The 14170-nt window shown below is 36.9% G+C and overlaps 1 protein-coding gene across 1 annotated transcript; it reads right to left on the minus strand.

Annotated features, from left to right (window-relative positions):
* Positions 1 to 5878: 5878 nt before the first annotated feature.
* Positions 5879 to 6367, minus strand: LOC137744548 (uncharacterized). The gene has a single exon (XM_068484334.1). The coding sequence runs from the start codon at positions 6365 to 6367 to the stop codon at positions 5879 to 5881; it is 489 nt and encodes a 162-aa protein (XP_068340435.1).
* Between the last annotated feature and the right edge of the window lie 7803 nt (positions 6368 to 14170).

Here is a 14170-nt window from a genome sequence, read left to right on the forward strand (position 1 = left end):
TTTAGAAGACATAAAAAATATTTTTTCAATACAATGTGTCTTATTTACTCCTCCAAAGTCTGTATTTCCTAGATTTCAAAATCAAGTACATCAAATTCCATATACAATACATTCCCCCGCCGCCTTAGTCATTAATAGGATTCCTTGTTCTACAAGTATTGTAATTAATTGTAATCCTTGTATGCTCAAAGACTTAAGATGTATACAACTCTTTAAATGAAATCATCCAATATCCTGGTAATCCATGATCCACAAATAACTAATCAGTAATTCGTAGGGCAACTAGAAACTCTTCAATTAATAGGCTAATAACAAATTATATAGTTGGTATTCTAAAAATTTAATTATGACTCTTTATAATTAAGATTATTTTTCTTTATATATATATATATATATATTTGACCGATTAATTCATGGATAAAATAAAAAACATCACCTAGTCAATTGCATGGTACCCAGTACCAGTTCTATGCCTTTTATGTTAGCATGTACTAGCTAGGTTATTTTATAGTTTCCTCATCCATCACGCAGTCGAATAATCGATCACATAATCTTTGGTGAACGACGTGAAAATTAATTTGTTTAATTTCCAGCTTTCCATTGTTGCGATTGTAAGTTGCAAATGCTGATCTGATCATAAGTAGTGGATTGCAAATTGAAAAATTACTGAGACAGCATGCTTCTAATTGTCTAATAACATACAAATGTCGGGCGATCGAACTTGGATGATATCCTCGCGTCATGATATATGCAAAAGTCAGTTAATTAAAGCTTTACGATGTGCAAGATGTTTTTGGCCCCTGAGAGTAGAGAGAGGCACAAGATTTGCATGGCTTTATTGTCACATATTATTAGTTGACTATGAGTTGGTGCTTTTTTTTTTTTTTTTTGAGAATTGAACTTGCAACGAATTAAACTATCTAATCTGCACCACAAAATATGCTGGGGTTATTATTCTAGCATGTTCAAACAGCATTCATGGTAGGTATAAAATGGTCATATAATTCATGCACTATTTCTTTTGTGGAGTAAACTGTTGATTTACCCCCTGAACTTTCACTTAACTTTCGATTCACCCATGAACTTTTCTATTGGAAAATTAAGGACTCAAACTAATTTTTTTTAGCTGATATGCCCCCTATTGTTAGTTTTTCATATATTCCATCTATATTTCTGTTAAGTGAGACCATGTGCACAACATGTGAGGGTAGTTAAGTCATTTCACTCTTAAAAATGATTAAAAAACTGAAAATAAATAAAAAGACAAAACTTTCCCTCTATTTTTTCCCGCTAATTCCTATCCTCAATTTTATTTTTCCCTCTCATTCCTGTGCATGAGAAATGACTATATGGTGTTATTGTCTTCATAAGTAGCTAAGTTGGTCTTTTTCTTAAAGCATGTACTACCATTTTTATTTTCTCTAACAAATAAATAATTTGATAAATGCTCATGGTGTTATTGTCTCCAAAGCAGTGCATTAATATTAGAAACATGTTCATAATACTCATAAAAAAATGCTCAAGATAATTACATACTTTTCATAATGTCATAATAATCCCAATACAATTCCAGAGAATGATCCTTAAGAAGTTGGAAAGCATAACACCCTCAACCTTACTCAGCCATAAAAAATGAAAATAAGTTCAGGTACAAGATTCCAACCAACCGAGGAAGGCCATGGAAAGTGTAGTTGATCTCCACGTGTCATGTGCATTTTGAGCAAAATGTTTGTGCTCTTGTTTTGATAACTAAAACCTTATTTTGCTTGTATTTGGTTAAGTGGAATGCCCATATTTTGTAATTGAGATTCTATGGGTTATGTTCCTTATGGATGGTAAAATCTCTTATGTTTTCCAACTTCTTAAGGATCATTTTGTGGAATTGTATTGGGATTATTAGACCATCTCCAAAGGAGATGTCAAATTTTAAACCTAAAATTTAAATTTGAAAGCTTACATGGCACTTTGACATCTTTTAAACTTTTGCTTTCTAACCGATATGTCAAATTTTAAACATAAAATAATAATTCATATGTATTTTCTTCGTATTGGGAATGAAAAGAAACAAAAGGATAATGCTTTAAACCAATAAAAAAATTAATAAAAATCATTTAATAATTAATTAAAAAAATCTGAAGGTGCTGTCAAATTTGGCAACAAGGGGGAGAGATGTCAATCCATGTCATGCCACATCAGATTTGGCTTCTCGGTTGGAAAACATTAATGATGTCTTTTGTTACCGTTATTGCTGATTTGGACAATTTGACATCTCATTTGGAGATGCTCTTATGACATTATGAAAAGTAAGTAATTATCTTGAGCATTTTTTATGAGTATTATGAACATGTTTCTTATATTAATGCATTGCTTTGGAGATAATAACGGCATAAGCATTTGTCAAATTATTAATTTGTTTGAAAAAATAAAAATGGTAGTACATGCTTCAAGAAAAAGACTAACTTAGCTACTTTTGAAGACAATAACACCATATGTCATTTCTCATGCAGAAGAATGAGAGGGAATGATAAAATTGAGGATAGGAATTAGCGGGGAAAAATAGAGGGAAAGTTTTGTTTTTTTTTTAATTTTTTAATTTTCAGTTTTTTAATCATTTCTAAGAGTGGAATGACTTAACTACCCTCACATCTTGTGCACATGGTCTCACTTAATAGAAATATGGATGGAATATATGAAAAACTAATGGTAGGGGACAAATCAGCTAAAAAAATTAGTTGGAATCCTTAATTTTCCAATATAAAAGTTCAGGGGGGGGGGGAATTGAAAGTCGAGTGCAAGTTCAGGGGGTAAATCGACAATTTACTCTTCTTTTGTGTCCAGTGGAAAGGTAAGGAAATCATCTTAAATAACTATATAGATATAATTTTTCAGCAATGGAAATAAGTTATCGAGCATATATGTTACTATATATGGGCCTAGAAAATAAAAAAAAAATACTTTAAGAAGGTGATGTATGATCATATAAATTAAAAGCTTAACCGTTAATTAGTTAGTAATTTATTACAAAACTATGCATCCATGTGTAGTCCTGAGTCCCTGATGCAAATCCTTTGTGAAAAAAATAAGAAATTAAAATTTTAACCGCTAATCAATTAGTAATTAAAAGTTTAAAAGTTTAAACAAGATTACCTGTTTTCAGTTTAACCAATCGGCTTTACGTTGTCATCCATCAACGGAACGTGGTTTTAATGTCATCGCTAACCATGATGTCAGTAGCTATTGTGTACACAAATGTATCGTCGACAATCATCTCATTCCTATTCCAAACCTCATCTAATATTGTGTAGTGGACCGAAATCTCACGATTCTCGAGAGATCGGTTTGTCTCGTCTAAAACATTACCGTAATCTAGAATAACCTTAAGCGTTGGAACAGATGAGTGAGCGATGGTCAAATTTAAACTAGGGTTGGTGTCATTTTCCTTTTTCGAGGTTGTGAATCCTTTAAACCAAGGGGCCTGCCACGCTTAAGTGTTGGGGTAGATGATTGGCTAACCTCCAATGTACCGAGCCGTATGGAAGGTGGGGCCTCCCCACCTTCGGGGACAGTCTAGCCTTCCCAGGTGAGATGGTAACGTATGTAGGGTACATCTATCCTTTGCAGATGCGTTTATAGCGGGTATATGTGATCTTGTCACCTTAGCTATATCATTAAAAGCATCTGGCATGCTCTGAAGATCTATAATTCATTGCACTTCAATTTCAGATTGGGCAGTGCGAGGATCTAAATGAGACATAGTGGGAGCATACCACTACAATTGGCGGCGTTCTCCAGAAACGTTAGCATGCTTATCTCCCCCTTAACGACTGGAAGACTGTCTCATCAAAGTGACAATCCACAAAACGTGCGGTAAAGAGATCTTTTGTCAAGGGTTCTAAATAACAAACAATTGATGGCGAATCATAACCGACATAGATTTCCATTTTCTCTAATGACCCATTTTGGTATGTAGTGGTAGTGCTATTGGCACATAAATGGTGCACCCAAACACTTGTAAATGCGAGACATCAGACTTGTATCCAGTGACCAGCTGTAACGGTGAATGTGGTTGGGTAGCGGTGGGCCTCAGGCGGACAAGCATAGCTGCGTGCAATATTGCATAACCCTATGCAGATACCGGCAGTTTGGTTCTCATAACCAAAGTCCGATCTATTAATTAAATGTGCTTTATGAAAGCTTCTACAGGTTGTTTTGGGTGTGAACATGGGGTACATGATGTTCCACATCAATCTCTACTGACATGCAATAATCGTCAAAAGTCTGTGACGTTAACTCTCCAGCGTTATCTAGTCGAATCGACTTAATCGGATAATCAGGGTGGTGAGCCTTTAACTTAATAATTTGTGCTAGGAGTTTAGCAAATGCAGCGTTGTGTGTGGACAATAGGCAAACAAGTGACCATCATGTTAATGCATCAACCAACACCATAAAATATCTAAATGGTCCCCATGTTGGTTGGATAGGTCCCCAAATATCCCCTTGAATCCTCTGAAGAAACTTAGAGGGGGTTGTGAATAATCTTTGTAATCGAAGGTTGAGTATTCAACTTCCTTTTTGAGCACGCTTTGCATGGCGGGAATCCAACATAGGGAGGTAACTGATGCCCATGAGATGTTTTGAGGATGCGACGCATCATGTCACGTCTAGGATGTCCCAAATGGTTATGCCAAAACAGCAAAGTACCCTGGAACTCAGGCATAGGGCCAGCCACATATTGGGCTTCTATGCCGTAAATGGTTGTGATGTACAACCCACTCGAGAGACGTTCCAACTTCTTGTGAATACGTTTCTGGCCATATTCATACAAAGTGATACAAAGAAATTCAGAACCATTATCTTCAGTGGTTTCAACATGGTATTGATTATCTCAAATATCTCTAAAACTCAGCAACGTTCTTTCGGAACGTGAAGAATAAAGTGCCTCTTTAATGGTTAAGACTATACCATTGGACAACATGATACGTGCCTTTCCGTATCCTTTAATCAGGTTGGATGGGCCTGAAAGGGTTGTCAGATGTGCTTTCTTGGGTATAAAGTTAGTAAAATAGTGTCGCGCATGCAAAATGGTGTGCGTGGTAGCATTATCAGCCAGACAACTTACTTCCCCACTAGACATACCTAGAAATAAACTGATTGAATTGGTCACATGCATAAATATAAGTCCATTCATTCAATTAAGCAATTCGAGAAATAATATCCATAAAATAACAATCCATAATTCAAAACAAACCAAAACCAAACAAATTATTCCAAATACTTAGAAAAATTGTTCAAAATTAAACCATAAACCTAGAAAAAAAGGAGAGAGGGGCCGGCCACTAGGGTCAAACACCCTAAAAACATGTCTAATTTATTCGACCATAGGTGCTGACGCCTCCTGAAAATCCGATATCTCCATAAATGTAGTAACATTTTCCGGATGATCCAAATGTGCAAAGTTAGACTCATGATGGTAATGATACTTGGCAATAGCCTCGGGGTTAGCTTGGCATACGCGTGACCAATGATCTTTTGATCCACAACTGTAGCATATGTCCATTTCAGTGGAAATCGGTTGAGCAGTAGCTTTTCCCTTGTTTTTGAAGTTCGGGGCCTTAAATGCATATGGTGGACGTTGCTGGGTCATATTTCCTCCCTTGGGGCTGGCGCTTTGTTGACCTTGGGCTAATGGTTGGGCTTGCTGCCTATTGCCACGGCCATGATGATTCTTTCATCGTTTGTGACTGTTAGAATTGGGCATGTGCGCTTCAGGCTCGACGTTCAAGCCAGGTGGTTGAGCTTGATGATTCTTTATCAAAAGATGGTTCTGCTTTTTAGTGAAAAGTAATACAGAGATCAAATCCAAAAACTTGGTGAATTTTTATGCCCTATATTGTTGTTGCAGGATAATATTGGTGGCATGGAAGGTCGAATAGGTCTTCTCCATGAGATCTGATTCAGTAAGTTCCACTTTATAGAACTTCAATAGTGATTGAATTCTACAAACTTCAAAGTTGTATTCATTCACGAACTTAAAGTCTTGGAAGCGAAGATGTTGCCAGTCGTGTCTTGCTTTAGGCACGTATATATCTTTCTGTTGATCGAAACGGTCAGCCAGAGCAAGCCAGAGGGTGCGTGGGTCATCCTCAGTGAGGTACTCGATCTGCAGAGCATCATGGATGTGTCTTTGAATGAAGATTATTGCACTAGCTTTCTGAGCTTCGTCGACAGGTTTATCGTTAGTGGGTGCCTCGATGGTGGCTCTAATACCTTTTGCAGTGAGATAGAGCTTCATGTCTTGAACCCACTTCAGGTAGTTTTTTCTTGATACTTCCAAAGCGGTGAAATCGAGCTTGTTTAAGTTCGACATGTCCCTAAAACAGAGGGTAAAAAAAATGTGATTAGTCATATGGTGATCCATAGACATATATCGTAGAACATTCAGGTTCTATAGACATGTATTGGTTTAATTTACGCATGAAAACTACCGGTTTCATGTGGTAAGTTTTGAATGAAAACTTTAGGTTTCAAAGGCACTAAATATGAAACTACAGGTTCAATTTAGTTTTTATGAACAATTAATTCATAAATGAAAGGTTCCTACAAAAACCACAGAATGCAATATACTGACTTAAGTGTAGTGAATTTGAGTTTCTTCAGGAACTCAAGTGTGAGAGCTTCATTACTACGAAGGTACGTCAACAGTTCAAAGTATAAAAATAAATTATTGAATCGATAATGTCCAAAAGTGATATTCAGGTCAATAATTTCGGATTTAATCACCAGATTAATGGACTGCAGGCCAATTTTAATTAATTCAATAAATCGTGACCGAATAGAGTCGATTGTGGAAGCAAAATAATATGGGAGAAAGGCCCTGCAGGTTTGACTGCAGGCGTGTTAGGCTCGTTGAGGGCTGCATGCCTCGGGTTGAGAGGGTTTGGGGAGCTTAATAGCCAAGGCTACTAGCTTCAGGTTGAAACTGGGACACGGGGCAGGCCCAGCAAAAAGTTGGCCTTTTAAGTTGGTCCGGGGAAGCCCAGAAAAGTTGGGTTTCATGTTTTAGGTTTGGGGAAAATTAAGCCCAGCAACATAAAGCTGCTGGCGAGTGGGCTGAGACTAGGACGAAGCCCAATGAGCATACAGGCTGCTATAGGCGAGCCGGATTATGGGCAACAAGGAAGCCCAGCAGCTTAGGGTTGCTAGAGTTGGGCCAGGGACTCGGGACAACGGGCCAAGAAAAAGCTATAGGTTTTTCTTGGGTGGGCTAAGGGACTTCAGGCCCTATAAAGCTAAGTAGGTCGGAGGCCTAGGGTCCGGGTCAGCGTAGCAGCCTGTCGTGAGGTCTAAGTTGTCTAAAATGACATAGTGCCATGTTATGCTCCACACGGTTGGGCTTCAGGCCAGCGGTGGTGTCTTGGTGAAGCCACGGTGGTGATGCGGTAGCGTTGCCGCATGTTTCCCAATTTTTTTTTTTTGACATTCCTAGGGTTTGAAAAACCCTAAATCGTTTCTAATTTATTAATAAGCTTTGACTCACAATTCCACATAGCAAATTAATTGCGTAATGCATGAAACATATATATATATATATATATATATATTGACAATCATATGAAACATATACAATATATTTATATTGTAAGGAAAATATAAACATAGAGGGGTTCATGCATCATGGGGAATGTTTTCATGCTTCGTGGACGTTTCAAATATCTTCATTTATTTCAAGCGTACCTAATTAGCAGAAAACAAAGAATAGCCTTTGAATTGTGTGGAAGATAGCCTCCTCCTACGATCCGTCAAGTCCTCAGCTTCTAGCAAGAGCATGTTGATAATGTATTGTAGGCCTATTTAATTGAGCTATCTAAAGGTTTAGAGAGAGGGAGACCGGCGGTAGTGAGAGAGAGAAGAGAGATTTAATTGTGAGATGTGTATTGTATCACCCCTATTGTACCTTTATTTATAGTAGTAGGATAGGCAAAAACCTTACCCTTTAGGATTACAACTCTTAATAGGTAATCAACTCCTAATATGAATATAAGATATATTCCTAGATCTACTAGGATTTACTCAATCACATTCTTATTCTAAATATGACTGCAACAACTTGGTTATTTTGCAATAATTCTCCTTAAAAATCTTTGTTTTCATTTATTTCTTCTTTTCTTTTGTTGTTTTTAACTTCTGGTCCACCATTCCCCATCTATTTTTTTAATTTCTCCTCTCAACTCTTAGTCGAATTAAGCGATGAGTAGTGATTGCGGTTCGTAATGTCTTCTTCTAACTATCTTAATCTTACTCTATAGCTTACTCTTTGATTGTAATTTTACTTTATCTTACTCTTTCTATTGTTCGCTCCACTTGAATAGGTTCGATTCATGTGGTGACAAGTTCGATATACCAATTTATTATAGTTAGTTTATTGTGTGCAAATTCTCATCTCTTTGTGTAAATATATTGCTTTATAAAAAATAAACAAAAATACGATAAATCCATGGTGCATATTAGAAATTAAAAAAAATAGAGCTTCACATTTCTAAAATGACCCCTTATATATGTGAATTAGCAGATTCACCACTACTTGTGTCCACTGCATAATATTTCTTATGATCTGAATTGATCATTTTAAAGTGATGTCATCACTGCAACAATTCACTTAAATCGGAAAGTATTTAGTTATCTAACTATACTTGGGTTTTTATTTTTATTTATTTTTTATATATTTATATATTTTATTTTATTTATTTTTTTAAAGGAACAGTTGGTGATAAGCCATAATTATCTACCCATTCCGGGGGCTGGGAAGACTTACAGAGGCATTTCAGCCTTTCCCTGGTCACAATCAAGCAAACTCACCAACTTGGAGTTTCAAACACTGGACTTCCCTGTTTTTTGTATTTTAGGAGCTGAAATCCATGCTCTTACCACTAGGCCACTTGGATTTTGACTTTGGCCAAATAGTTAGACAAATCACAATGTTGTAGATGATGCTTTACCACAATGGGGAAAAACAATCATATCTATGTATTCTAGTGCGGGTTCAATCTCCACCGATCTTCTTTACCCAAACAACTAACAATTTAACCCACTACCAATATCATTTGTCAAAAAAAAAAAAAAAAAACGTAGGTCTCAAACAATTCCCCGTTGAACTCAATTTTCTTTAACTTTAATCCCACTTATTGAGGTAATTGATTTTCTATGATCCATAAATGGGAAATTTGAAAATGTCCTTTTCTAGAGGCTTGAAAAAGACCTTTTCCCTTTTATTACCGAACTCTTATAATTTTTTCCTTTTTTACGTGTCAAAAAACTTAACTAATCCTATAATTGCATTGAAATTTTTTGTTTAGTTTCTATTGCTCCTGACCCCCTCAAGAGCAACTCAACCTCATGTCGACGCCCTTGAATAATATAGCAGCAAGTAAATATAATACTCAAGACAAGAGAAATGATTCGACAAGCACTCGAGGTGTCGTCGAAGGATCTCGAGAAATGAAGAATAGGCTAATGGTTTGCATGCGATTAAAACTATAAGAAAAATAGTCTTTTACTTTCTTCCCAAAAAACGAAATGAAGAATAGGCCAATTTTTTATTTTTTATTTTTTTTCCAAATTTGAAAAGAACAATTCCTTTTCAACCTCGAAAAAATAGCACTTTTCTAAATTCCTAGGCATAATCAAATATTTTAAACATAAATTTTAAATTTGGTAAATATTGAATTTTATAGGATACATAAAACAAACAAAAACTCTAAAGGGCCATCAATTTTATGCTCTAAACAATTAACTATGACAATTTAACCTTAAGTTGACTATATTAACTACATTGGAGAAGTAGCAGAGATGAACAATTATAAAACCAAAAAATGAAGTTTTATAGGGAGAAGAGAAATGTGAGAAAAAAATGAATGAAGGTTTTGTATTGAATTCAATGACTAATTTTACTATATCTTTACAATAGCTATATATAGCTGACTAGAGGACTAGCTCATAAGCTTTGAGTAACAAACTCTAACTAACTCTTTCAACTAACTATTACATCATCCAATCCTTTACAACTGTTTTGATGAGTGGCAGTGATGAGTTGGTAGTGATATATTCAACATCCCCCCTCAATCTCAGATAAAGGGACTGAAAACATAACCTTCGCAAAAAATCTTGAGCTGAGCATTTCGTCAAACACTTGGACTGCATAAAGTTCTAAACTTTCTTCCACACTGGAAAACAAATTAGGGATCAAAGTCGCAAAAAATATAATTCAGAAAGCTGATCAGAGTACACCACCAAGAGGAAAGAACTATATCGAAGGCACCGAAGAAAACGTACCATAAATTGATGACCGAGTGTTATTCCTAACACCGCACCATGTCCGGAGGAAAACCCATTTCCAGAGCAAAACCCAAATTGTAGACCACCATCACGAGCCCCTCCAAGGTGAGGGTATTCCACTGGATCCAAGAATTTGCTTGAAAACCCATTTTTTCCCCTAGTATCAGGAGGTGAAGAACTCGATGAAAATCTGTTTTAAAAGCCAACAAATCAATTGGATTACCACATATTCGATTGATCCTACCAAGCAATGACCATAACAACTGGATACATACATACATACATACATACTTACATACATACATATATATATATATATATATATATATATATATATATGAATGGGACTTCACTTAATGTGAAAGCTTGTTGCAGAAAAGAAACATGGAAAGTGAAAAAGGTTTAAGAAATACAATACCAAAAGTAGAAAGAAATTAAGACAAACAAAGGAAAATAACGAAGAAAAACTATGATAAAAAGGAAGTTTCTGTGTGCACTAAAACATGCCATGACCTACTGGCAATGTTTTAAAAACTCTCACCTAGCGCCTAAACGTGATAAAAAAGAAGTTTTTGTGTGCACTGAACCATGCCATGACCTACAGGCACTATTCTAAAAACTCTCACCTAGCGCCCCCAAGACCTCGTTTAGGTGTTAGGGGGTTGATCACTGCTCTGATTAATTCTTAGACATTTGAAAATTAAAAAATGACATTTAGACCTGCTTAGGTGCCCACCTAGACCGCCTAGGCGTCTTCCTAACCTGCTCAGACACGCTTAGGTCACGATTCTCAATTAGGCAGAAAAGAGATAATCTTCATTTTGCATTTTATTCCTCATGTTTTCATTACGTTCTAATACTTTATAATCTATATGTCATTCTATTTTGCAGTTTTGTCATCCCAATAGAATTATGTATTTTTTTAAGTATAAACAAACCTTTATTTGTACGATATATAATATACTTAAATCCGCTTAGGCCCTGACCTAATTGCCTAGGTAGTATGCCCCAACCTGTCGCCGACTAACGCCTAGCATCTTTTAGAATCTTGCATGTAGGTCTCAGCTGCATTTTCCTTTCTAATGGGAGGAAGGTAAAGTTTCCTTTTTATTTTTATTTTTTATTTTTTTAATGTGTTCTCTTTTATATATACTTAGGTAGCCCATGGAATTTTTTTTTTATCCACACATCTCTTTTTACTTCCCACACATTCTATGTTGATTTATGTTTTTTGATTTTCTCTTTATTTGATTCAATGATCGGAAAGTAGGAGAGGTGTGAGAGGTAAAAAGGGGTGCGTAGATACCACCACCCACTCATTGGGTTTGTACATCTCCTAGATAGAGGGAAATTAGTACAATAAACATATTTTTGTTGAAAACCTAGCCTATTTGAATTAGGGTTTTTTAGGTTTTATTTTATATAAATATAACTTGTAGTTTAATATAAGAATAAAGTTAGCCACAATATAGTCTCTCACAGTAGCCGTTTGGGGAATTTGTTGTGTTCTTTTTCTTCAATTAATAAAGTTTTATTCGTAATTTTATATTCAGTTTGAACCACATTATTGCTAGCTCATTGTGAGGCTAAACCCACTCCCTTCCCTATAATATCGTTGTTCAAAAAAGAAAAGAAAAACTATTTTGACATCAATGCATAAATGATCAACATTTATTATGTCGTCATTATATATATCATTGTTTTCGTTATGTTATCGCTAAATCGTTGATATGTGATTAATATGTCGTTATTACTGAAAATGATCATTTCTACAAACTCAATGTCAAAATGTGTTTATTGTAGCTATTTTCCTTAAAGAAAACGCATCTGATTAATGTCTAGCAATATCTATTCCACACTATGTATACTTAATTACATGCAAAACGTACTATGCTAGTTAATATATAAAATATTAATGTTTGACTTGTGACATGATGTTCTACAATTTGATTTCAGGTAACGTGTCACGTATTTAAAAGGTGGATTTAACTTATATATTGGATTTTTTTTTCATAAGTACAAACTTAACTATATTGGTTTAACTTATACGTTTACAAGTATTCACGTTATAAATTATATATCACATATACATATAATATTTTTCTTTCTATAATTGGAAGTCAAGCACAAGATGGGTTGTACTTTGTTTGGTAATTAAGAAGGAAGTTTGTACCGGTGGTGTTTGTACATGTGGTATTATTTATGTTTGTTTGTGTTATGGCAAAAAAAAATGTTTACCTTGTTTGTGCAAATTACCTCCTGACCGAATAATTGATCACTTAAAAAAATATTCTCATAAAACTCTATCGTTTTCTTTAAAAAAACAAAAAAAACAACAAATTAAGAATATAACTATAGCTATAGTTATAGCTTATCGGGAAAAAAAAAGGGAAACAACAAAGTAGAAATGATCCCATTGTTAACTCATGGGGTTCTTTGATATGGGTCCAAAGTAACTAAAAATTGGACCTATTTCAAAATTTCCCTTAATTTTCATTACATGGATATATGTATATATTGTTTTTTTAATAAATGATAGGATATTTTACATTAAATTATTGAGATTAAATTCAAACGTGAGCGCAAAGAGATGAGCACATTACTATCACATCCCGGCCCGGGCGGGACCACTTCTCGGGCCCCACTCTATCATAGCACGATATTGTCCGCTTTGGGCCCCGACCATGCCCTCACGGTTTTTTTTTGGGAACTCACACGAGAACTTCCCGATGGGTCACCCATCCTGGGAATGCTCTCGCGCGCTACTCGCTTAACTTCGGAGTTCCCATGGAACCCGAAGCCAGTGAGCTCCCAAAAGACCTCGTGCTAGGTAGGGATGAGAATATACATTTAAGGATCACTTCCTTGGGCGATGTGGGATGTCACAATCCACCCCCCTTAGGGGCCCGACGTCCTCGTCGGCACACACGCGACCAGGGTTAGGCTCTGATACCAAATTGTCACATCCTGGCCCGGGCGGGACCACTTCTCGGGCCCCATTCCACCGTAGCACGATATTGTCCGCTTTGGGCCCCGACCATGCCCTCACGGTTTTTTTTTGGGAACTCACACGAGAACTTCCAGATGGGTCACCCATCCTGGGAATGCTCTCGCGCGCTACTAGTTTAACTTCGGAGTTCCCATGGAACCCGAAGCCAGTGAGCTCCCAAAAGGCCTCGTGCTAGGTAGGGATAAGAATATACATTTAAGGATCACTTCCTTGGGCGATGTGGGATGTCAGGCCCGGGCGGGACCACTTCTCGGGCCCCACTCCACCGTAGCACGATATTGTCCGCTTTGGGCCCCGACCATGCCCTCACGGTTTTTTTTTGGGAACTCACACGAGAACTTCCCGATGGGTCACCCATCCTGGGAATGCTCTCGCGCGTTACTCGCTTAACTTCGGAGTTCCCATGGAACTCGAAGCCAGTGAGCTCCCAAAAGGCCTCGTGCTAGGTAGGGATGAGAATATACATTTAAGGATCACTTCCTTGGGCAATGTGGGATGTCACAATCCACCCCCCTTAGGGGCCCGACGTCCTCGTCGGCACACACGCGACCAGGGTTAGGCTTTGATACCAAATTGTCACATCCCGGCCCGGGGCGGATCACTTCCCGGGCCTGCTCCACCACCGTAGCACGATATTGTCCGCTTTGGGCTTACCATTCCCTCACGGTTTTGTTTTTGGGAACTCACGAGCAACTTCCCAGTGGGTCACCCATCATGGGATTGCTCTAGCCCCCTTCTCGCTTAACTTCGGAGTTCCGATGGAACTCGAGGCCAGTGAGCTCCCAAAAGGCCTCGTGCTAAGTAGAGATGGGAATATACATTTAAGGA

Source organism: Pyrus communis, chromosome 9 (genome assembly GCF_963583255.1).
Source record: "Pyrus communis chromosome 9, drPyrComm1.1, whole genome shotgun sequence".
Lineage (NCBI taxonomy): Eukaryota > Viridiplantae > Streptophyta > Magnoliopsida > Rosales > Rosaceae > Pyrus > Pyrus communis.

Bases quoted from the DNA above. Each gene is read 5' to 3' on its own strand.
- LOC137744548 (XM_068484334.1), bottom strand. From the start codon at position 6,367: ATGTCGAACTTAAACAAGCTCGATTTCACCGCTTTGGAAGTATCAAGA.